The sequence below is a fragment of the Fukomys damarensis genome, unplaced genomic scaffold (assembly GCF_012274545.1).
Source record: "Fukomys damarensis isolate Sample0158 unplaced genomic scaffold, DMR_v1.0_HiC HiC_scaffold_30, whole genome shotgun sequence".
Taxonomy (NCBI): domain Eukaryota; kingdom Metazoa; phylum Chordata; class Mammalia; order Rodentia; family Bathyergidae; genus Fukomys; species Fukomys damarensis.
The window spans coordinates 27,347,380-27,374,378 of NW_022900942.1; the positions used below are offsets into that span (position 1 = coordinate 27,347,380).

The 26,999-nt window shown below is 38.7% G+C and overlaps 1 protein-coding gene across 10 annotated transcripts in view; it reads right to left on the minus strand.

Annotated features, from left to right (window-relative positions):
- Nedd4l (NEDD4 like E3 ubiquitin protein ligase) overlaps nucleotides 1-26,999 on the minus strand; it is a 331,119-nt gene that overhangs the window by 159,512 nt on the left and 144,608 nt on the right. For 2 of the 10 annotated variants that reach the window (XM_010635452.2, XM_033757517.1), the window contains exon 1: nucleotides 11,240-11,263. The exons of 7 other annotated variants lie outside the window; for them this stretch is intronic. In XM_010635452.2, the coding sequence (XP_010633754.1) occupies nucleotides 11,240-11,253 (14 nt within the window). In that variant the 5' untranslated portion in view covers nucleotides 11,254-11,263. Of the gene's footprint in view, nucleotides 1-11,239; nucleotides 11,264-21,395; nucleotides 21,654-26,999 lie in introns of those variants that run through there. One more of the 10 variants, XM_033757522.1, reaches the window with a different exon arrangement.

Consider the following 26,999-nt stretch of genomic DNA (forward strand, 5'->3'; position numbering starts at 1 on the left):
GACCCCAGATGAGAACTCAGTAACCTTGCTTTGGGCCACCTGTAGAAAGGAAGCCCTCCACAGACCTCAGACATTACAATTGCATTAGCCCCACAGGCACAATAAGGAAAAGATTTCCATCAAGGTTATATAAGGAAAGGATATATAAATGTCTTTATCTTAAAATTCATTTGTAAAAGCCCTAAGAGGTACAAACTGATGAAGTAAACATTAACTAGAACAACAACAAAAAAAAAGAAAATAAAAAAGAAAACCTCTCCCCTCTTAAGACAATGCTCTACCAGGAAAGCTTTCCGTTCAAACAACTGCCTCTAAGATGTCATCAGAACTCCCATCATCACCACAGCCACCAAGCACTGTGTAATAATACAACCTTCATGTTCTTCGTAGGAAGAAATTCAGATAATCCCATCCCTACCTTCATTGTGTATCTCTGCTATATGGTATTTCATAGAAATAAGAAAATGTCTTTAACATGTTTTAAAATGCAACATGTGGTTCCAAAAAAACCATTTTAAACTAAAAAGCTAAATTCTCATGAAAATAATAGCAATGAAAAAGCTTAAGAAAACCATAACATCTATAACAACGCTTCTTATTTTTTGTCCTAATTAAATAAAAAGCATATTTTTTTCCTTCATGACTTCACCGTTATGTTACTTAGATTCCCACGGGAAATAGTTTTACCTGGTCTTCACATTTTCAAAAAGTCTCTCTTATGTAAGTGTAGTTGTTTGCTTTGTGTATAGGATTAGCAGAATCTAATTCAAGTACATATAGATAATGTGAAAGTGTTTTATTAAAGAATAACTCAGATCTGACTATGGGCTTTGACATTTCACATTGTTGGAATGTTTCAGCATTTAGGCATCTTAGTCAACATTTAATGTTATTAGGAATACTTTACTGAAAGTAACCTGGCTTATTAATATGAAGGTTTGGTCCATATGTATGTTTATTTCAGGATTTGGCAACTACAAATATACACTAGCTCATGAACTAACAGTTTATGAATCACTGTTAAATGAGACGGTAAAGAATCAGAGAAGTCACATGTTCAGCATGAAGTATATTTGCATATATGAGTAATAATATATGGGAAAGGACAGCAAAACCTAAGGGAAAAATTCAGTTGAATATGTTCTGGGCTTTCATTTCTGTTCTATAACAAAAACATTAATAAATGATTTAATATAAATCAAGTAAGCCAAATACTGAGGAGAATAAAGATTTCTGTCATTATCATCCAAAAATTCAAATATGAGCTACAAATCATTTTCCCAGATGATCTAAGGTGATATTTCATTTAAAGACAAGTGCAACTAGTACCTCCTTCTCCAGTGAAAAATTTCCAAGTCAGAAATACTCAAAGAATAGACATATAACACAGAACACAAAGGAAAACACAAAATTTTTCCTCTCAAACCAGTGATTTCTAAATCAGACAACAACATACTCAGAGAATATAAATGGTCTACATTTTCCATTAATGTCAAAAATGTAACAAAACCATTTTGCTTTCATTTGAGGGAAGAAAACGATATTTTTCTAAACACTCAAGACAGATAAAAAAACAAAGAATAGAGAATCAGAGATCAGATCACAACTCTTTTCAAGGCTGACTACCATCCTTTTTATATAATGATGAAGATAATATCCAACTATTGCTAAACTCAAACATCAAAAAGGACTTATAATGAAAACTCTAGGCAATGCCACTGCTATAAAAAGCATTGCAACAAAATCAAACTCTGTGCCGAAAGATGTTATACATCCACCTAATGAACGTACATGGTATCTTTGTTCTTACCTATAATTTTCTTCAAGGCTCATGAAAAACAAGGCATGTGTCCTGATGGAAAGGGGCAGCGTTGCTGAAAATCTACCCGGTGACCCTGGGACTCCCTTGCTTTGTCTCTTGCCTTTCCTGTTTCAAAGCAGTGTCCACATACCCTTCCTCAGATATGTGTGGTTCACCAGCAAGTTTTAACACAACTGAGAAGGAATACATAGAGCTTGCTACTTATACTGATGATTCACCTCAATGACAGCTAGGCACAAATGCTTGTTGGTGGAAAGAGAGTTGAGTCAGGCTCCACCCCTATCGTAAGGATTACGTAACTCCACCCAGCTCAACAATTAGGAGAAATATTCACCTCAGTGCCCTAAAGTAAAGTTACCTGCTGCTGTTCCCACAGCACCTCTTCTCCAAGTGACAGTCCTCAGTGGGTCCTGGGGATGAGCCCAGGGAACTGTTACAAGCAGAAGTCACATAGCTGTGAATGACTGTAAGTTTGCCCTGCTTACTTAACTCTGCATCAGTTTCTGGGCAGCAGACAGTTTGCTGGAGAGGGGTCAGCCCCTCCACCTTCACAGCTAACAGAGTTTCTATCCTGTTCCCAAAAGCGAGGCTCCACACTAGGCAGGCTAGATAATACATTCCCCACCTTCAGATGGCTTAAACTCTTGAAGGGGGTGGGGTGAGAAGAAAAATATTAATTACAACACAACAGAATTGAAGGGGAGGATCTGGTGGCATAAGAGACAACCCCAGGCTGCAAATCTGCAATGCTGGTTTTCCAGTTCCCAGCTGTGTGCCCTCAAGTGGATTCAGGGGCACTGAAGGACACTGGAGGAGCCTTACCTGGTCCCCTGGGACACTGTGCCCTCATTTCAGGGGTACACTTTGGCAACCTGACCAGCCTTGACTGAATGTTCATGAGCAACTCAAAGGTGTGCTCTTCCTACATTATACAAACCCTCTTTTATCTTGCTGGAGGACAGCACACCCTACTCAGCAACCCCTGCAGCTCCCCACCCTACTGTAGCAGATATGACTGAGACAGGAAATGTTCCCACTTTTAGCAAAAAGCTAACTCTACCTTCACTCAAATTTGGAGGCTTGTTCATTCACGCAGTGTTCCTGGCATATCAGCTGAGAAAACCTATAAACTAGATGTTCAAGTTCCCACTTGTGCTCAATCCCTGGAATGCTCAAGAGTAGCAGAAGACAAAGAGATCACTGGGTGGACCAATGACACCTTGTGGCTGGGAGGATGACTGAAGCCTTAGTGGAACATATGGGCACCAGGTTACAATAAGAAAACTAACTGGTCCTCACTGAGACAGGCAGTCTCATTCTCAAAAGAGCTATTTTCAGTCTCATTCTCAAAACAATAGAAATACCTCAGGGTTTTAGGATTCAGCAGGTGAGGACACACAAGCGCTAAAAAGGCTACATTTAAGAGCAGGAATGCCATTTTCTTTGATTATATCTAGTATAAAACTAAATTATAATGAATCAGATTTGCATGCTAGTTGGAAGGTTTAAAAAAAATAAAAAGAATCACAATATACTATAAGAAAATATACCTAAATAAGAAAACATACTTATGGTGTGTGCTTTTTTTTTTTAAAGCAAGTTGCCTGTTCCCTTAAAGATAAAAAAAACAATACTTCCCACCAAGTAGTGCCCAATTGTGATGGGCTGAATTCCAAAATTCATATGCTGATGTCTTAACCACAGTATTTCATAATGTGACTATATTGGGGGATGGACTCTTTAAGGAGGTAATTCAGTTAAAATAAAGTCAGTAGGGTGGGCCCTACTGCAATGTGACTATCTTTGTAAAAGGGAAGTCTGCACATGAATAGGTGCAGAGGGAAGACCAGGAGGAGACAGTCGCCTGCAATTCACACAGATGACCTCAGAAGACACCTTGCTGAGACTTTGATCTCAGACTTCTAGGCCTCCAGAACTGAAGAAAAGAATGAGTGATATTCAAGGAATCTAGTAGTGGTACTTTGTTTTAGCAACCCTAGAAAATGGCTCCACTAATTACATGGTTATGTAATTCCAATAACCATTCTCACATAACCACACATTTTCACAAAGCTGGCTGATTACCTCCCTGCCCAGTGCAGCTCTGCCTTGAAAAATACATAGAAAAACTTCACTGTTGAAGGAAAAAGTTTGGTTTTTCTGACTCCAATTCCCACTAACTGGGGAGCTAAGCCCCATTCTAGCAGCCTGTTCTCCCTGGGTGAAAATGCTAATACTTGGGCTACAGCGAAGATACAAGGAGCTGGGCATGGTGGCATACAAGACTCAGCACTCTGGGAGGCTGAGGTAGGAGGATAACAGGTTCAAGCCCAGCCTGAGCAACCTAGTGAACTTGGTCAGACCTTGACTCAAAATTTAAAAAAAAAAATTTTTTATAGCTCAATGTGAAGTCCCTGGATTCAATCTAGTTTGAAATAGAGAAGGGGGGGGGTTGCATCATACATCAGTCTAGTCAACCTCACACTACTAACATCTGAGCCAGGTTATTCTTGGTTGGGGTAGGGGGTGACAGAGGTACACATCTTGTGAATATTTCACAGCATCCATGGTCTCTATCCACTGGGCAGCAGCTGAGAACTGTCCAATTGAGTACCGCTAGTTTAAATGCCACCTAGTACAGGGCAAAGAATCGGAGGCCTTGGAGAAGACCCTGGAAACAGCTTCTGAGTCAATATGGAAGAAGGGCAAGTGCTGCTGCAAACAGACAAAGATCAAGGGAGAAAGAAGGGTAGATACAGTATCTCCCCAAATGAGAACTGCTCTTTTGTGTTTCATTTTTCCAAAGGAGCAGAAGACAATGCCATAGGTTGGGAATGAAGGGATTAGGGAGCAAGTCAAGAATATCAAACTCTAGAACAAGCAGAGCATAAACGGGAGCAGAGCTGAGCTACGTTATGTGATGCCAAGAAGCACAAAGGGTCTGATGGAAGCTATGATAAACTGAGTGCAGGTTTCTCCAGCTAGTCAAAGCATCCAGGTAGAAGGTATCAAGGCTATGTAGATAAACGTAATGAGAACATCACAAATGTGCTGGAGATTGGCTAGCAGAAGTGCACAGTAGCCTTAAGTGAGGAAGCTTGACAATCAGGAAACTTGCTTGCAATCTCCTGCAACAGAATGATGAAAAAAGCCCAAGAAGCAGATTGTCAATGAAAAGGAAATGAAGAATCTATGATTGAAACTCATCCCCGTGTCAATCAGCTTCACCTGGATATGACAAAAAGCACTGAAGTGGGGCTAAGATTTATTTTGACTCATGGTTTCAGGTCTGTGACCAGCTGTCTCTATTGCTTTTAGGTCCCTGGCAAGCACACACCCTGGAAGAAGGTAGTGGTGGAGGAAGGATGCTGGCCTCCAGGCAGCCAGAAAGCACAGAGAAGGAGAGAGCCAGACATGGCTTAGAATAAAATATATCCTTCAAAGCCACGCTCTTGGAATCTACTTTGTCCAATTAAGCTCTGTCTCCTAGTAAGGACATTCATCAATGGATTAATCCACTTGATCAAGTGAAAGCCCTCATGGTCCAATCATGTTCTCAAAGCCCATCAGGCAGCAGTTAAGCTTGAAAGCAATGAGCCTTTTGGGTCCCTACCATACTATAACATCCCCTTAGAGATAGCTTTCTTTCTCTCTCTACTTTTATCAGTACTGGGGATTGAGTCCACAGCCTTCACAGTTACATTCCCAATTTTTTTATATATAATTTTGAGACAAGGTCTTGTTAAGTTGCTAAACTGCCCCGGTTGGTCTTGAGCTTGCAATACTCCTGCCTCAGCCTCCCAGAATTCTGGGATTACAGGTATGCACTATTGTGTCCGGCCCTTTAGGTTTCATGAGCCTTTCTTTAGAGAAATAATCAAGATACAAGTCAAGTGAGTTAATTAATCAAAAAGTTAATCACCAAAACATAACTCAAAAACTGTAAGCAACCTTACTGTTCACCATCACAGAAAAAATAAATTAAGTCATCTATGGGTTCCTGTGCTTAGGAATATTTTAAAACACGGACAACACAAGTAAAAATATGCATGCTACAAGACCATATCTAACATCTGTTTTTAAACATTATTATATTATATGCTTATATGCATATTTCTATAATTTATGATTCTTTATGTCTATTTCCAAGGTGAAAAAAATCAAAGGGAAATATAATTAAAGTCTTGAAGAAGAAGGCAAAATGGAAGAGAGGTTAACAAGGGCAGGAGAGGACAGGGAACCAAGAAAGTCAAGGGTCAGGGGCCACATACAGCCTGAAGAAGCACACACTGAGATAATAAAGCCTCTGTTTAATGAACGGGAGGGGTGCTGGCATAACAGTCACACAACAGGGGCAGAATGCAGGTAGCAAAGGGAATGGAGAAAACAGCAGTCTTTACTGTTATTGCCCAGAACATTCACAGACAAAGCAAAGGACACAGGAGGGACACATGTAAATGCCCAGGGTGGGTCTACCAGGGTGGGTCTAAGTCTAGCAGAAGAGAGTTTCCCTTCATTCTTGCTTACAACTTTTGCAGATCCCCTCCATCAAATTTCAAAATAATGTTAAAAAATAATCAAGACCCATTTGTACACGTGCCAACTCCTCATGATAAATGTATGTACTGCAGACCTGTACTAATAAAAGCTATGAAACTAAAAAAAGTCATGATGTTCCTAAAATCCTACATTAATACAATGAAATATACATATTTACACAGCTCCTAACACGTTACCAAACAATTGCTCACTGCTGTTTATTATACTTAGGAGATTGGATGGTTTGTAGGGTGGGTTTTATGAAATACCACAATAGGCCCCTATGATCAATATGTTCCAGTGAACATACTGAAAAGCCTATTTAAAAAAATAATTAAATTTTAGCTAGTGTAACCAAAAGGAGTAAGAAAAGCATGAAGACTGACTTCAATCAACACAATATATTTTTAAGAACAAAAAGCACAGTACTAATACGTATTTCAAAGATAGTTCATTTTTTGTAGTTTGCTTATATTTTTAATCTTTAAAAAATTTTAGTGAGATTGTCTTGACTATGAATTTACTCATTCTCTGCAGCCTTCAGAAATCATGTTTTAATAAATATAAACTACAATAAATGTTCACCATAAAGTATAAATAGCACCATCTAAAGAATATTTGTAGTATTCTATTACATTCACAAAAGACTGCAAGGAAATAAAACCAAATGGCACCCAATTATATTTCTCTGGCTAATTAGATTTACAGGTAGATGGCTCCTTTATATTTTATGTGTTATAATAAAACAAAGTTACTTAAAAGGTGGGAAGAATGCACTACAACCTATTTAACAAGAATGAATAACTAAATGAAAAGAATCCAAATGCTTAGGTGGGGAAAACCAAGTTTCTCTGTTTTGCTCAAAACCAGCTACAGTAGAAGAGAAACTAGGACATGTGGAGGGGGAGGAATTAAATTGAACAAAACAAGGATGACATGGCACAGGCAAAATACTTACGTAATCCAGGCAAGGTTTGCTGATTATAACACTAAACCCTGAATTTCCTCAAGAGGTCTTAAGACAGACCCTCCTAACTTGGATTTAATATTTTCTTCCAATGAAATGACAATATGAAGTTTACATGATTCAAGAGGTTCACAGATCAAATCTCTGATAACTTTTCAGCTGAAAAGAAAGTGATTTCACACAGAAAATGAAAAGATCTGTTGAAACTTTAAAACTCCATTCAGTAAACAAAACTGTGTACCTCCTCTGCTCAAAGCATAAGACCCAAAGATCTGTATCCTCACCACATTTATAACTTGGCAGCTTCCAAGCAGTTCCTAATTTGGGAAATGTTTGATTTTTAGTGCAGTTACCTTGGATCCTGAACACTGTCACTGGGGAGAAACACTTCAACCTCAATGGTGCCCTCCAGACCCTTAGGCTACAAAGACTGTCTAAATGCAAATGACTCCCAAAGGACAACTGAACACTGGCCTGTTCTTTGAGCTCCACTCTCAGGCACCTTCATTTCCTTCACGTGGTCAACTGTGAGGTCTGAGAACCAGCTGGGTCCTAATTTGAATGTGGGTTCTGTCTCCACACTATTCCCCAACTAAGCCATCTCACCTCGCTTACCACCAGCCGGGCAACTAACTGTTCAAGACAAAAAAGGTTTGACTCTGCTATTTTCTTTCTCCTATCCAGCCCATCAGCAGGCCAAAACGCTTCACCTCCAAACAAACCCCCAAGTGTCTCCTCCTTTCCATCCTGGACATCACCCTGGGGTTCAAGCCATCCTCTCACTGAGCTATTGCAGCAGGATCCTAACTAACTGGCCTCTCACCTGCAATAGTAAATCACAGCAAGCCTCTCACCTTTCTTGCAAATCTCCAGGTCCACTTTATAAAATCTCAACCATAAAAATTCAAATCCTTACAGTGACCCACAGAGTCCTAAGGCAATCAGTCTCAAGGAAAAAAAAAGCTGTTAGCTTTCCATGTCACCAAAGAAAAGTACCACTCTGCCATAAAGAAAGATAAGCTTAAGTCTTTTGTAAGAAAATGGATGCACCTTGAGTGCATTCTGTTAAGTGAAATAAACCAGACACATAAGCTTAATTGTCAAATGGCTTTTTATATGAGAAACCCAAAATATAAATAAAAAGCAAAATAAAGTGTAGCTAATAGGAATTAGAGAGGTAGAGCTTTCTCAGATAGGAAGATCAGAAGATGGAGGGAGGGGGGCCAGAAGGGAAAGAAAAAGGAATGAGGATGTGTTATGTATATGTACCAACTCCATAGCAGGAGTGTAGACATTATATACGGCAAACATGTACCAAAATTTTTTTTAAAGGAAGAGGATCAAGAGATAGGTGGAGGGAGAAGGGAGGAAGGGAAAGAAGATGAAAAGAGGAATTAGGATGTACTAGGTACACCTACCAACTCCCCACAAGGAGTGAACATGTATTACACAAACATGAACTAATTTTTAAAAAGCACAATTTTGAAATGAAAAGCTTCTATTCAGCAATATATACAGTAAATCAAGTGAGAAAAACATCTGTAATATGAATGGAATAAACGCACTAATTTACAAAGAATTCTTGGAAAGCACCTAAAAATTAACACAAAGGAAAAATGGACAAAGGATACAAGTTAGCACTACATAAAAGAAAGATATATTTGTACAGAGATAATTGATCTCACTAAATGAAAACATAAAATGACATATCTTCCCATTTCTCTTCGCATACATAAAGAGATAAATAAGACAGTAATGTTGAGCAAGGGAAAAGGAGTGTCTCATCATCTATTGGATCCAATGGATGTCAGCATAATGGTGGAGGGGTCCCCCAGTATCTATGAACACTATAAATGTTCATGTCTTTTCATCCAGGAATTTATCCCTAGGAATTTACTTCAGAAACAGTCACAGATGTATCCATAAACAACAAAGAGTTTAAAAACACATTAAGTTAAATGTATCAGTTGGGAAAAAGAACAAAGACATGTCTGACCGATGTTATGGATGGCAAAGAGAGAGGGCATCAGAATAAAAGAATTTTAATTAATATGCTGGAAAATCTGGGAGAGGATCAGGGCCTCAAAACAAAAACAAGCTGGAATAAGAAAAAAGAATTTAAGGACTAAGAAGGAGCCAGAATTTTTAACTTCAAAATACACAGTACTCTGAAGCTTCTACAAAAAAAAAAAGGTGTTGGAATTTGGTGGGAAAGAGGGTTGGAAATCCCTGCTGCCCTGCTCCCTAACCTCTACTCCACTCCCCCTCTACTTTTTTATTGTCATGCTCACAAATTTACATTCAAGTATATACAGCTGAGGGCATGCCTTGGTTTTACTCAGCCTTTTAAGCAAAAAAAAAAAAAAAAAAAAAAAACAATTCCATGAGTCTTTGGGGGCCAGCAGCAGAATGCTATGTTTTGTGTCTAGATGTCCCCCAAAACCTCATGCAATCATAGATGGGGCTTTTTCAGAGGTGGTTGAATCTAGAGTATGTGATTCATGGTGCAATGCTAGGATTAAGGGTGGGTGATTATTAAATCAGTTCCCTTATTGGTTGGACACTGCCCAAATCCTGGTATTCTGTATACAGTATAAGGGACAGAAAGAGGCTTGTCCTGTGTCTTGCTTGTTTTGCTATTTTTTATTTTTTTTGGTTTTGGTTTTTTTGAGACAGGGTCTCACTGTATAGTTGAGACTGACCTGGAACTCACTATGTAGCCCAGGCTGGTCTCGAACTCACAGCAATCCTCCTGCCTCAGCCTCCCGAGTGCTAGGATTACAGGAATGCGCCACCACGCCCAGCTGTTTTGCTACCTTCTGCCTACCAAGAACTGTTTCTCCTCTGCAATGCCTGTCAGCCATCCACCCTGCCTCAGAGCCAGATGATTATGGACTAAAACTTCTAGAAACTGTGAGCTAAACAAACCTTTCCTCCTTTAGATTGTGGGTGTTGGTATTTTGTCTCAGCAACAAGAAAAGTAACTAAGACAGTTTTATTACTAGATGTATACTTTTCTCCATCTTGCTTCTCATTCATCAAATTCTCATGGAAAGCTCTCCAAAGCCAATCCTGATGTTACTCTAATTCTTTCTGTTAGATTGCTGTATATTACATGGTACAAATATTCTATAATTCAGCCATTTTCAACTGCATGGGTATTTTTACACTTTTTTCTTTAATATGGTGGTGCAACAATGGATGATAGTGACAAGAGTTCCTAATGTCTACTTACTCTAGGTTTATTTGAAAAAGCTATTAATTACATGCATTTGCCTTCTGATACATTCAAGAGCCTGTGTTAATAAATTATTTTGAACTTCTGTGATTACTTGCATAAAAATATTGGTCTATATGTTTCTTCTTTAAGATTTACAGGCTTAAATTTATAGCAGCTCTACAAAATGAACTGGGAAACATTCCATATTTTACTATATCTTAGAATAGTATAAATAACGCTGACATTTGCTGTTTGTTAAAGGTTAGATAAAAAGCTAAACAAAAAAATCCACGGAATGCTGGTGCCTTTTTCAACTGTAACTTTCAATCACCTTCCCTAATCTCTTCCACAGTAATCAGTCTATTCAACTTCAACCATGTTTCTTAAATTGATTTTGATAATTTACATTTTACTAAGAAAGGAGTCCAAAGTTTTCAAATGTGTTCCTTAAAGTTATGTGTAACATTTTCCTATGAAGTCTATTAGTTTGTCCCCTTTCTCAATCCTTTTTTCTATTTCTAATCTCTCTTTTCTTCAGGGTGATGGGAACTTATTATTGGACCTCTGAAATAACCAACTGTTGGATTAACCTTTAAGCTTTTAATTTTATGTCTTTATTTGTATCTGTTAACTCTTCCACTTAGTTTTGTGTTCTATTTAGCTTTCTAAATTATTATAATGCATACTCCACCTTTTAATTTTCATCTTCTTTAATACCGAAGGCGGCTTCCTTTCCTCGGTGATACATTCTACAAATTTACATGTTTTCTAAAGAATAAGAAAGAAAAATACTTAAGATGAGAATTTTAAGAGCCATAAGGCAGGTAAGCAATGGAACTAATATACTAAGTTGGCATTATCAGAAGAGATTCATAGGCCAACAGCAGAGGGAGTGGGAGCTGTCTCCATTTCCTGAGCAAAAGCCAAGTATAAGCAAAACTCTATCATCTCTCCCTATCATATTGTCAGCTTTTGCTCTGAATTTTGCCTTTTGGAAAAATTGACTGGCTTCCCTTAGAGGTTTAAAAACAGAAACATGTAACTACCACCAGAATAAATCTTGCAGTCAATACACATTTATCTTAGCCTTGAAACTTCCAATTGTAATCAGGACAGTGTTTCAAAGCTCAGCACACTCTAGGAACTCCGGCAGAGCTCCCCCAAGTCCTACCTGCTTTAACCCATTCTGCAGGAAGGAAACCATGACTCTAGAACTATGAGTCAGACAGAGCCAAGGCCTGCACTGACTGTGACCAAGCACTGCTTCCAATTTTCCAGAAAAAAACCTTTGAAACAAGGTATTTGGTTGACTCCTAGTTTCATTTCCACATGGCACTCTGGTTTTTATCTGCAAAAATTAAATGAAATAATTTCTGTTTTCCAAAGTTTGCTGACAGCTACTTGCATGGTTAAGAAATTACCTGTTAGGGCCAGTCAGACTTTCAAATATCCCCACATTATCCCTTGAAGTATATACACTTTGATTTCTGGAGGAACTGTTTCTAATCATTCCCATTCTTGGCAAACATGAGCAAGCTAAAGTTTAAAAGATGGGACCAGATGGCAGAACTAAAGTGTGTTTCTCAATGCAAAGGGCAAATGGGGAGACACAGCAAGAGGCTTATGTACAAGGACCTGTGGGAGGACCCAGTACCTTAGGCTCCTCCCACACTGTCCTCCCAATACTTTGCATGGTGTACCTTGATGCCCTAAGGTGGTGCCCAAGAGGGAATGCAATGGTTCCCGCATGCATGTTTGTGTGGTACTATTTACCAAGTGCGGACAAGAGACTTAACACCCACTGAGCCTCCCCAAATAGTCACATGCTTATCACCTCTAATCTCAGCCAGAAACTGCCACCTGACACTTCTATAGCATACCTGTTCCTTCACCTCTTCTCTCCTCTGTGCCCTTTCCTTTTTTTTTTTGTAAATATTTTCTCTCATACATCTTAAACTATGATGCCATATCACCATGCATAAACTACCTTAGTGTCAGCAAAGATGAACTTATTGCTCTTTCAGCAGTGTGCTGTCCTCCGATGCCTTAGTCCTGTAAACTGACTTTGTGTAGCTAAATCAAGCCATGCTCACACCGAAGGATTCAACAGATCTTTTAGCATTTGTCACTCCTCTGACAATAGACTTATTTCCATTAAGAGGAGGAGTAAAGGAACTAAGGAAGTCTTCACACAAGACCTGGCATCTGAACTGGGTCCTATCTGGTAGGTAGAGTTCTTTCAGGCCTAGAGAAGGAGGACCCAGCCACCAGTATTCCCAGGTACAGCCCATCCCGGAGAGGAAAACAAGGAGCCCAGCTACAAAGTGGTGGAAATGCACACAAGGGGAAGTGGCTGGGGCACAATGTATTCAAAAGATTCTACCTGAATACCAGAAAATAATGGGACCCTTCTTTCCTTTCTATCTTACTGGTGGTTTTTACCATTTCTTTGTATTTTCAACTAATGAATGACTAATGAATAGGCCTGAAATTTCAAGATTCTGCTTCCTACATGTTTTCTATTCTTATTCTATACCAATTAATGTAATCATCTCCTTTCCCCATTCCTTCCTGACATTCTCCACAGTTCCTATCAGCAGCTTCTCTTTTCCTTTCTGGTCTCTCCCCTTCCCTTTCCTTTCTCTCACCACCTCCAACCCTCTAGTCAAAATAACCCATGCTACTTATGATGACAAAACAAACTTTCAAATATTTTTATCAAAAACATTTCACCTAAATATAACTTCCATAATTTTGAGAAAGGGCAAATATTTGTGCCAGGTGACTACATTTGCCTTCCTTTAATCTCTGTTATTCCTCCTGTGGTTTGTGACCACAAGACTGCTTAGGGGTGTTTTCAGACTTTAACGCTCATATTCCCACTGCCAAATGCTAGCTGGCTGATGACCATACCATGTTAATTCATTAGGAATTAAAGGAAATAATGATTGAAGCAGCAGAAATAGAGATAGGTCCTACTGTAAAGGATATAAATAATTGACCCTATACTGGTTGCTGCCCTTGGTAGACCGTGAGTATCTTGTGGTTATTGATAAAATAATATTTATTCAGTTTTAACTCTCGACCCATTAAGAATGTTCACAGTATGCTGGATATTTTCATCTGAAATGTATTTTTACTTGATTACTGGTATGACATTGAGTTATTCTTTTCTTATCTTTTATTCTTAAGCTGTTCTTTTTTCTTCATTTTGCTCCATCCAATTTCAGAGTTGGAAAGTTTCACTTCATCTTATGAACAATTATATCTCTTCTCTAGTGCTTTTCATAGCACCTTCTGCTTTCTAACATTTTATATAAAGGATACTCCTCGGGAAGATGTACAATATTTACAAAACCTTTTAATGCTATGAAAATTATAGAAACTCTAAACCTAATTTTACAAAGACTAAAGCTCAGAAACATATCCAATTGATATACATTACAACCAGTCATCAGTTGAAGAACGACAAGTATCTTTAAAGTGACACAAATAACACTGATGTCAGGTGGACGTGGGGTATACACCTGTAACCCCAACACTCCAGGAGGCTAAGGCAAGAGAATCACATGTTTAAGTCCAGCCTGGGCTATTTAGTGACTTAGCAAGACCCTGTCTCAAAATAAAAAGTAAAAAGGCCTGAGGATGTAATTCAGTGAAAAGGCTAAGTACCCACCACAACAAAACAAAACAAAACAAAACAAAACAAAACAAAACAAAACAAAACATACAAGCAAGCAAGTATAACATTCATGTACCCAAATGCCTGCTCACTCAATTAGCTGGTGTGCTCAGGTGAAATCCTTAGGTTTCTATTAGTCTATAAGCATCCTGAAGTTAAGGGACTTATTTTTATCATTTTATAAACCACATAACCAAGCTGCCACACATACAGCATAAGCTATTTTGGAAATATATCAATGCCTACACCAAGTAAAGGTAGAAACCATGACAAACCTGATAATAATGTCAGTATGGCTTTTGTACTCATAGAGGTTGAAGAAAATAATTCATTTTTTTTAAATCCTGAGGATTGGATCCAGGGCCTTCACACTGAGCTATACCCCCCAGCATTTGTTTTATTGCTTACTTTGTGTTAGGTCTCACTAAGTCATTAAGCTGTCAGAGATGAGTCAAAGTGTAACACAAGTCTTTGCCTACCAGAGTGCTGGTATTACAGGAATGCGCCACCGCATGCAGCAAGGTTGAATTTTCATTATAAGTCATTTTCTGAAACTGGCATTTTTTTGTGGCTAACAGCAATTGCTTTTTCACAGTAGCTGCTTTGGAACAGATTCACTTAAACCACGTTGATAAGATTATCACAATCTTTAAATACTTTAAAAAATTTTAAATTATGCCCATGTAAATTGTAGTACACAGTTTTTTTGTGTTTGTGTTTTGTTTTGTTATGTTTTTGAGATAAGGTCTTACTACATCTTCCAGGCTGGCCTTGAACTCACTGTGTAGCCCAGGGTGGACTCAAATTCATGTCAATATTCCAGCCTCAGCCTCCAGAGTGCTGGGATTACAGGTATGCACCACTTCGCCCAGCAAGTTGTTACTTTGTAAATGTTACACAGTTTTAGAATCTGATTCACTAATATTCTCAGACAGTCTAGGGAGACTCAAATTATCTGAGAGATCAACTACCAAATGGAGAATTTCACTTAATATATAAAATGGAAAAAGAATTTGCAAAATGTTTTGGCCAGTCATAGTTATTTTAACATTTACGAATTTGAGTGCAGCTAACATAGCTTAGAAAAAATATCATCTGTCTTTCTGTATAAAAATGGGTCTTTAAAAAATTATACATTTACCAATACTACATATTATTACACTAAAATCTTACCTACAGTATATTGAATCTCAACATTGGACCTATATATTTAGATTACTACCACTTCCCCAAAATTGACCCTCCAAAATGGAAAGAGTCTGAAAATGCTGAATTTAACAATAAAGGATTTTATTATGACAATTTCATTATATGAAATTACATTAGCTGCTAAGTCAATTTGTGGATAATTTAAGGAGTAATTTGCAATTACATTTTATTTAAGTATGCATTGAGGCCTAATATCATCAGTTATTAACACATGCTCACATGCCCAATGCACACACGTGTACCCCATCGTACCAGTAAAGCAAAGATGTGAAACCAGCAATGCTTATAAGGTGGTATAGAGATGAGCAAGCATTTTTAAGGCCCCACACATCAGTGATGAGGAAATGCCAGTAAACTACAGCTGGCTTATCATAACCGCCCTTAAGGGGGTGTGCAAATCCCCTTTATCAACGGTGTAGTATTTGCAGATAATTTATGCACATCCTTCTACACAGTTTAAATCATCTCCAGATTACTTTACACCTGATACAATGTATGTGCTACATACATAGTTATTGACTATACTATTTAGGGAATAATGACAAAGAAAGAAGTCTGTACATGTTTGATACAGATGCAATTTTTCACATATATATATATTTTTGGTCAGAGGTTGGCTGGATCTGAGGAGGTGGAATTTGTAGTTATGGAGGGCTTTTGGTAAATACATAGGGAACACAAAAATTAAAACCAGAGTCATGGAATAAAAAAAGGTAAGGCATTTGTCAGATAAGAGAAGTATAATGGATCAGAAATTCTCTGAGAAGGTTGAAGGCTATGTTGGATGCACGTACGAATCAGTAATGGAAGACGCACTACCTGATTAAGACCCACAACCAAAGAGATCAATTCTGAATCCCTTCCAGGGGGAGCTCAAGGAGGACAGGGACAATCAGATTGGAGGGGTGCATCAGGAGAAAGAGGGGAATCCATTTATTGAAAAGGAGTTGGCACCATCCCCAATATGAATCCCTGCTGCATCCACTCCTGCCAGTGGCCACTAGACCAGCACTTCCCAAACTTGATTATGCATGAGTCACCAGGGATCCAGCTAAATCATGAGTTCTGACTCAGTATCTATGGGGCAAGACTTGATATCCTGTCTACCTACCAAGTCCCTAGATGACCAGTGCCGGTACATGGACCACACCTTGACTAGCACTTCCCTAGAGGACTGCCTGGCCAAGGCAGGCAGAGGGAAGGAAAGCTGCACAAAAAGAACTCATCTCCTAGGGATAGGAGGCAAAAGACCTGAGCTGGTGGTTCTGTCATTTCCTTGGGATTCAGATCTTTCTCTGCAAAAGAAAGATGAGCCCATCTTCAAGCCTTCTTTCTAGTTTGTAAGACCTGAAGTAGGAAAACAAGTTAATGACCTTAAGAGTTGCCTCTGAAGTGAGGGATTAAAAAGCAAGTCAAAGCTTGAGAGGGCCTGTGTGTCTTCAAGACAAGAAAGATTTTGTTTATGCCTTCTGGCATACCTAATAAAAAATACAAAATGACATATGCCCAAGGATATTTATCATAAACAGTAGACAAGCCTGAGGATAATCCAAGGGTCCATCAGTAAGGGTGTAATGTAATTTACTACATCCATAGTAAAGCTATCTTAAGCCAAAGGAAAATGTAAATGTTGGGAGAAACATCAACAAGAATCAGCCTTTTCTTTTCTTTTCTTTTTTTAAACAAATCAGCTTTGAGGTTCATCTGCAGGAACCTCCACTTTAGAGAACATGCCATTCTCACGTATGTCTGTCAAGATTTACTCCATGGGAGAATTTGAGTCCTGAAGGAAGACCAGCAGTTTTAACTCTCATATGGGCTCAACCATGCCATGCTTTATGTCACTAAATCAAATGAACCAATGGAGATATTTGGAGATTTACCAAATACTCTTCTGGGAACTAATGTAACCCAAAAGTACTTTTAGCCATTATCCCATTCCCAAAGTTAGCTTAATCTAATTGAGAAGTCAAGATGTACATGCATAAAATATTAACATTGAAGATTTCAAAGAGCAAGACAGGATAACAATAAAAGGAGTCAGAAATTAGTACATGATTAACTGAAAAGTGAATTAATTAAACAGGCAAAGTTCCCCTAAGAACTGAAACAAAGAAGAAACCACATCAGGGCAAATGAAAAAAAGGAAAGTTAACCTTTCTGAGCTAGCTTCTTTGTCTCTAGAGGAAAAGTATTAGGCTAAGCTGAGATCTCTATTTCCACAATTCCTTTTCATATCAGCCTCAACCACCCAGTGAGGCAAGAAAGCAGACATGTCCCTATTCCATCCCATCTCAACGATGAGGAAGTCATCCAAGGCACAGGTCCTTGAGACGGCAGACACACAATCAAGTCTCCCACAAACTGCCACACAGCAGAGGGGAGGGGAGCACCTTTCTGCACCTTGGGGAGTTTCTTTGCTCCACAAGCAAAGGCAGCTGGAAAACTATCAAACCAGGTTAGGAGTATAGCTCAGTGACAGAGCACTTCCTAGCAGAGGTGACGCACTGGATTCGATTCCTAGCACCTGCAAAAACAATCAAGTAACTACCACCTATGTTACCTAATTAGCTATGTCAAAATAAGGCTTTGTCACCAATGTGAACTTGAAAGAAATATTTTATTAACCTAAACATGTATCATTCACATGATCTACTCGTTTGTTAATTCAACTGGATCTTAGAAAAAAATATATTTTTTTAAGGATAGGTTACCAAGAGATTATAAATCTTCTGGGACATTTCTTACTGTGTGCATCCCTTAAACAGTTTCTCAATCTCTGCGTGACTGACATTTTGAGCTGGATACCTATGTGGTGGGCACCATTCTGTGTATTTTAGAAAGTGGAACAGCATCTGGGCCTCTACCCTCTAGATGCCAGCAATGCCCACTTGTCTGCCTCCCACCACTGCCCTCAACCTCCAAACTGTGACCAAAAATGTGCCAGATGTAACCAAACGGTCTGGGGGATGGGAAGCAGAATTACCCCTTTCTGAGGGTTCCTGCCTTTAAGCCATTCTTCATAGGTCTAAATATATTTCAATATGGGTTGGATGACTATAAAGTCTTTTATTAGATTATATAAAGTAGCATTTGTCCTTGAAAAACATGGTCATTAAGGGAAGCTATAAAAGAAAAATCAATGCTCCCCTCAACTGCTATGAATTGGTGCTTTTTAAAGCAATACAGTGAATCCCCTAGAACGGGGTTAAAATCAGAAATCATTCTTAATCTGATATATCCCAGGATTCTAAAATAAACATCAGATTCTACAGCCAGCAGCCAAACCAACCAAGCCTGAGGCAGAACTTGGTCTGGGAAAGAAGCCAAAACAGACAACTCATGACCACTGTGTGACACCCAACCCACCCACGTCCAGCCTTGGATGACCACACTAGCCAGAGGTCATTGTGCCTGCTGCCACTGAAACAGTCCCCATTCTCTACAAGAAAATTCAGATCAGAGAAGAGAAAAGATTCAATGATGATGGATGTATACAATAAATATTTTAGGCTAATGTCCCCAGGTTTCTTATACACCACTATGCTTATTTTGGGAGTGTAGCTAGAGTTATACTTTAATAATCAACAGACAGGATGCATAAGTTCTCAAAGGAAATCGGAGAAATTGAGGATGGTGCCATGCGATTTCTTAAAAACTGCTTTTAAACTTGTCCCTTATCAATCATACAAAAGGACATTTCTCATTCTTGTGGCTATGAAATCTATTTCTCATCTTTTTATAGGCATCCGTACAAACTTGTAAAATCACTATGACCACATATTTAGGTCAGAATAGGACTAACTCTACCCAACCTACAAGCTCCAAGGCCATCCAGGCAGGTCTTCCAGTATGGAAGGTTGCCAATGAGAGTCCCAGCAAAAGGTAAGGAGAGCAGATGCCCAGGAGACTGAAAGAGACCCAGGCAGATGCCATCACCAACCACCAAGAACCAGCACAAATTCAAGGCCACAGGCCTCCCTAGTGCAGGCTACCTGGAGTCCTCCAACAAGAGGGCTCCTACGCAGCTGCTGTCTTCTGCTGAGTATTTCTGGTCCCACCTCATCTGCTTGAACCCAGATGGCACCCACGGGAAAGAGCACACAAATAGAAAGCTGGCTATGCCTAGTTCCTACAGGTGGACAAGTGGCTGGTGGGGAATAAATCCCACCAGAGGAGGACTCCAGAGTTCAACCTGTGCTCTTTTAACGAAGCTCAATGTTAAACAAGACACAGAATCATTTGCATTTAAAATCATTAACCAGGTGCTCAGGCCTCTGGGTAAGAGGCAAGAGTTCGTAAATCGAAACAATGTTGTTGCCAAACACACTTTTTGGGTTATTTCACTAGAAAGGCACAGGAATGGCAAGGCAGAGCAAAGTAAATGAGGGTGTCTGGCATGAGGGGCATAAGTTTTTCTTCCATGGCTGCATTTAATTCCCTCTGGTTTATTTTTTGTTCTACCTGTTCCCTTATGAGGTATAACTACTACCTCACATGTGAACCAGTTTATGGGCATGGAATTATAGACAGGTAAGTTTAGTGAAGTTTTACTCATCAATTTTCTATTCTCAGTAGAAACATCTCCTTTTAAGGTGATGGTCTAGGCTGTACAACTTCAAATCACGACAGCACACTCAAATGAAACAAGAGGTCACCATCAAGCAAATGGGGCCCAAAGTTCAATTTCACATGTTAAAAGCAGCCAGTTTTGAAAATTTCTGACAAATGTTAGTACTGACATGCTCCAAGCAGCTCCACAAGCTCAGGCTTCCTCCTCCTCCCACAACTAAAGAAATCTACAAAATCTACGTAAGCTTTTGTCTCATCCTTTGTCTAACAGCAGCCTGAGTGTTTCTCATAGTTCATGAAATCCCCCCAAAACTGCAAGCATTGCCCTGGTTTTCCTACTCAGTATTACATAATTCAGTTTTCCTTAAATTATATATTTTCCAGAGAGCATGACTTGTGACTGAAGTTAAAAAAGAAAGGATAAAAGGAGAACTACACTGTTCTTGCTACTGAAATTAACATCAAAGGGAAAGAGTTTATTCCAGGAAATTAATTTTTTATGTTCTTTGGTGACATTTAATATGAGTCTTCTTTAACTTAAGAGTAAAGAAAATACAAGTGGTAGTTTTTATTTTCTCTTAAAGGCAACAAAAGTGTATATGTTTAGAGATTAAGGAACACAGGAAAAGAAGAATAGTGATCTAGCTATCAGGCATATCATTTTCCATTTTTAAAAGTTCCTAACTTAGAATCTATCCATATAAGAGCAAAACGACTAAATCTGTGTAAGCACATGTGAAAACTAAAGTTAGGAGTCATATGACTCTTTGCCAAGTATTTCCTGTAAAGGTAAAAACAAATGAGGAAGGTGAGTGTGCATCCTGGGAGGTAAATCTGAAACAATAGAGAGGTACACCTGTGCCACAGTGACCTAGATGATTCTATTAGTTTATTTAAATTGAATCAAATACATAACAAAGGCTTAAAAGTAAAAAAAAAAAAATTAACCAAAATATGTGCCCTTATATCACCTGGGGTGTTGTAAGAAATTTCTGAACTCTGTGTGACAGATCTCTTCACTGTGTCTATTTTTGACATTTTTAGGAACACAATGATGACAAATGCAGTAATTATTCATATGGGGTGGGGAAGGGAGCACCAGAGCACTATCTGTATAATAATTTTTTCAGTGCATTACCCTGAAAAGGTTTCAAATAAGATGACACTAAACACATTAATAACTTAAAATTTTCACTGTATTCCTTTTGAGTTTTAAAGCATGCAGAACATGTTTAATGGACTTAAAAAAAAAAAAAAAGCAAGTTCAAAGATTCCCCCAAATTCTGGCACATTTAGGTTACTAGATCCACGATAAGAGAACATTCTCTTGGTACTGTTGCACACATCAAGTAAGAAGGAAAACACAACCTTCAGCGGCACTTACCAGATTCCCAGCAGGACGACCTCCGGGAGAGGGAAGTGAGAAAGGCAGGCTGGCCTAGATGCAGGCAGTCTGTCTGTTTCCCCTAACAACAGCAATAGCGGAAGAGAAATCCTGGTCTTGCCTGTTCCGGGACAGGTAATCAAAAGCCAGGAGCAGGCGGAGGGAGGAGCCTCGAGGGGAGGGCTCTGGAACAGCTGCCGCCCAGGTAGGGCCGGGCTGCCACTCACTCTGGTACCTCGAGCTGTGTGGGGCTGGCTGTTCTGAATCCTGCCTGGGCTGCAGGCTGCTGCTGCTGACTGCCTCTCTCAAATCAAAAGCAAATTCAAATGTGAGGAAGAGAGAAACAGCTCATCAGAGGCAGCCCAGCCAAAGACTATAGGAGGAACTCTGTGGATTCAAGAGACGCAAAAAAAAAAAATCCAAGTCACAGTCACACAACACCGCCCCCACAGCAAAACAACATTAAGAAAGTCAGCAGCCAACACACAGTAAGAAATGTGTATGTGCTCTGGCCAAGTGACCCTGGACCCTCAATGATTCCCGACCTAAGCCTCCAGAATGCCCATTTTAAAAAATGAAGTACATTTTCCTATATATTTATTTATGCAAATGATCGAAGGAAGACTATTCATTGAAGGAAGCCCTCTGGATACTTACTTTCATTTAAAACGTTTTTCCAGAGACCTCCATGCCCTAACTTGAGTCCAGGAGGTCTTAAGTGTTCTCCAGACCAACATCCTGCAATCAACATGGCTTTGTCCCTTCTACATTTACTCACTCTTCAGGAGACTGTAACTCTAAACTGTGCATTGTCCTAAACCAACCACAGTTACCCTTTCCCCCTTCCTTCAGTTTAAAAACTCAACAGGGGATAGAGAGTAGTAGAGTACATGTCTAGCTTGTGCATGTGCCTAGCAAGGACTTAGGTTCAAGCCCCAGCACTTAAATTGCCCAATCTGTACAAACAGCAGAAGATGTTTCTCCTATTCCCCCTTTTACCAATTTCTCCAACAGGTTAGGGAGGTCAATTTTAAAATCAGTTGTACATACAACAGGCTAAGAGACAGATCTCATGACCCCTCATGCCGAAACCCTGCCAGGGACACCGGGCTATAGCCCAACGTGATATGGGTCTCTTCAAAATTCTGTGCAAATTCTCATTGCATGACCAAGAACATGCTAACTTTTTATGAGCTAAAAGTGCTGAAGAAAAGAATGCACACTTAATTGAGCCAAAAGGCCTTTTTCTTTAATGCTTCCTTTTTAAAAGCAATTATTTCTTATAATGGGAATTCACAGCTTGTTAATAATATCACTCTTTAATAAGAACAAGGGGATGAGCTACCTGACCTGTTCAATGCTGTCCTTATAGAGTGACTTTCCATGGGGAGACCCAGAGTACCACCTGGGCCAAGTGGCCGCCATCACCATCTGGTGGTAGCTTTTGTATATTGCAGTTATGAACCTTCCACCACCTTCAATACACTAACAGGTAGCCTGTGAAATTCTTGCTTTATTAATTACTCTTTCCTACCAGATCTTCTTTACAGCCTTTATTCTTTCCTTCAGACTTAGAAAAGTTCTAGTCCTCCCTACCCACCTCATTCTCCCACTCAACATCTGGGGATGTAGTCACAAAAAAAAAAAATTCCCAATACACACGAAGAAGCAAGAGGCTGAGAGCCAGTATGTCTCAAAGAGCCAACACTACCACGTTCTTCATGAAGAAAGAGGCATCTTTATGAAGGGCAGTGAAGACACCAGCTGAAGACTTGGAACGTATCAAAGGAGAATGAACCATGGAGCTGGATTCAAGACTTGGTATAATCAAGTATACTGTTCTATACAGCTGGAGTGGAAAATGTGCTGGAAATCAGATCAGACAAAATGATCTACCAATCAGGTGACATCTGAAGCAACATTCTTCAAATTTTCACCCACCCCTAGTCAATATAATTGGTCCAGCAGGCTCTCCAAAGCAGATTCTAGCCGTAGGGGGAAATCACCAAAGGGAAGCACATGGAAAAAGAAGAAACTGGAAAATTCATATTAAAGTGGTATTGCTGAGATAGTCTCTTAAATTGAGATAGTTATTTCTGAGAAAGTTCTAGGGGGGAGACAATAAATATGGGTTTATGGACAACTATGAAAAGGCTGGGGTGACTGGCTGTGCTAAAGCTGCAAATCTTTCTACATGAAGATTTCTTCGGAGTGTAACAGCAAAAAGGATGCTGGTGAGGAAGATATACATTATCAGAACTTTACATAAAAGTTCCTGTCTTTTATCATCACTACCCTGTATATTATTTTTAACACTATAAAGTCATTCATTTCTATTTAGCTTAATTTTATTCTAGGATAATTTACTTGGTAAGTCTCAGTACTTTCCAATCAGAGGCACATTCCCATTGAGAAAATAGGCCTTAGAAACAGCTCATCTGTAAAAAAAAATACAGTTCACAAATCTGACCACACAAATACCACCCCATACACTGGCCTTGCTTTCTTCTTAGCTGCTGTGCTCTAAAAACCTTTGCAACCATCACAAGTGTATAATCAAAGGCTCACAGGTGGCAGTGTTGTAGTGGAACATGACAATATCCAACACAATCACAAACAGTACTAACAAGCAGGAAAAAACAAACAAACAAACAAACAACTTCATGAATTAAAAGATCCTTTAAGTTAAAACAAACAAACATGAAAATCTATAGCCCACCTTCATGGACAGGCTGAGTGCAAATTTGCATGTGAGGATAAATTCTTAGAGGGCCAACTCAACTATATTTCCAAAGGCAGGGCCTACCTCAGTGTCTTTCAACATGAATACATGCTGCTGACCCCACTGGAAGATAAAGACAAGTTCCCATGGGCTGCATCACCATCCGCTACCCAGCAGTAAACAATGATGCTTGTGTTTGGCTAAAGAGAAAATAAATACAACTTGTACACACTGAAAAGAATGTCAAGGTAGTCTAGTAAAAAAACCACTCAGAGGAATGGTAAATTTTCAAAGGGCTGACATGAATCATTAAACTGAATAATTCAGGAATCAGGAGACCAGAGAATGAACATCAATGATGCCCTTAACTACGCTCTTTGTTTAAGACACCTTAACACCTTAACCTTTCCAAAATCAGCAAGCATATCGTAAGGTACTTCCGTGTCTTTTCCTCTTGTTAAGAAATGAACAGTGTACTTTGTAGGTGGTCAATATTGCCTGAAAATCAACAAAAGATTTGTGATCATCAACACTGCATTTAATCTCTTTTTTTCACAATGCCCATATGTTAAAGTGACAGCTCTGTGCCCCACAGTTTTATGAACCAGGATCATGTATTTAGGAACCCAAAATACAAATTATGTCATTCAGCATCAGGCTCCTACCAACTAGTATGATGACAATGGGCTTTCCCAGATGGAAGGCCTTATCATGGCTTGCCTCTCATTGTCCAGTCTAGTTTTAATTGTCCAAAATCATCAGCGTGTACAGTTTAGTCCTTTGGCTATACACCAGGCTTTAGCTAATGTGAGCCTATCTCACCAATAAAATTTTAGGGTGCCATAGAATAAGGCTTGCCTTTCGTAATAATTTAAAAATTTAGTGGGGCCACCCTTCAGATAGCCTCAGTCTATGGAACTTAGCTACAAAAATCCAAATAAATAGCAACAGCCTCTGAATCCTGAAATAGCAGCAACTAAAGCCAGGCTCATATTCAGAGATTCACTTACTGCAACACAATTCTGGACATGCTTCATTTTTTAGATTTCTATTACAAGGATTAAACTACTGATTTGTGATAAACAACATAACTGTTTCTTTTATAGAAACACACACACAACCACAGTTCATTCATACAAATGATATTTACATGTTTCAAACGTTACAAGGATCAGTAGTCCTTTCAAAAATCATTTGACAGTATAAGCTCTATTCAATACTTTCCACTTGAAAATAGAAGGATTTATACAGTGGGGATAAAAGCTCAGCTATGGGTAGAAATCATAGATTGCAACTAGATAACTTTTAATTATTATAAAAGCAATATAGATTTAATAAGCTTCTCAACCCTGTATCTAAGATCACATATAGCAATTCACAGATTCTAGACAGGAAAACTGTATATGTGCACACACACACACACACACACACACACACACACACGTATGCATATATAAATGAAAAGAAAAAAACCCTTGTGAGCCCCCTTTGCTGGGTAATACTGCTAATATATTCATGCATTAATATCCCTTCAGAGCTTCTCTGACATCATTGTATTTACAAATAGGATCAAATTATACAAACTAATATGCAACTTACTTTCCTATTCTGTTTCAAAATATTCCCTTATCGTTATTTATCTGCAACATCTTTTAATGGCTTTATACTATTCTATTATAGAGGTATATCATAATTAAACTAATTTAGGTTGTTTCAACTTTTTCAGAGCTTCATCCTTACAGCTGATTCTTTGGCTAAGGATGGATACTGAACATACAAGGATATGACACATTCTTCACTATTTCCTCAAGATGACTTCCATTCAAGTGTGTGTGTTACAGCAAGAGACAAGCACATTTTTCTTTGAACACATTTATTAGCACTACATAATAATTTGGAGGAATTTTAGAAAATATAAAAATGAAAAACAGCTGTCACTCCTATCACCCAAATATAATGTTAATATTTTGTTGTGTGCCCTTTCCATTCTTTCTGAATTATATTCCTGTTCTGAAATCTTTGGACCAGAAGTATTTTGGATTTTGAGTTTTTCAGACTTTGTAATATTTGTATATATAAAATGAGATATCTTAGGGATGGAACCAAATTCTAAACATGAAATTCTTTTATGTTTCATATACATTTCAGGCAAATAGCCTGAAGATAATTTTACACAATTATTTTTAGTGTACCCGTGTTTTGACCGTAACCTGTTCCATGAAGTCAGGTATGGAATTTTCCACCTGTAGCATCACATCAGTACTGAAGAAGTTTCAGATTTTAAAATATTTCATATTTTCAAATTAGAAATGCTCAACCCATATTCCCCCGGGAAAAAAAAAAACTTTAAAAAATTTTGCCTAAAAGTATAGTTGGTTTGGTTTTATTAGAACTTTAATTTTTTAAAAGAAACCTATAAAATGATTTCACTTAACTACGTTAAGTTTAATAACATGAATTATTAAAATTTTATTCAATAAAACTATGAAATAAAAGGTACTGAACTTTTTTAATACGACCTCAAATAGAGGACAGAGGGGTGACATAAGGGCCAGTAGAAAGGTGGGAAGTACAGCGCCATGAGAAAATATCAAGGTGTTCTGTGATACAGCTGCCCCTTCCACTGCCTGCAAGTCTTGCTCTTGTTGTTGTCTTTAAAGTCACCCAGTTGCCATTAGTTACAACCTATGTGCTCATGTAAAGAAAGGAGCCAAGGGGCCTGGATGTAGTTAATTGGTGCTGTACCTGCCTGGCAAACGCAAGGTCCTCAGTTCAGTTCCTACTACTTGAGAAAGAGGAGAAGAGGACAGGAGAGGAGAGGGGAGGGGAGGGGAGGGGAGAGAAGAGAAGAGAAGAGCCAAACCACTGGCTAAGGAGGAAAC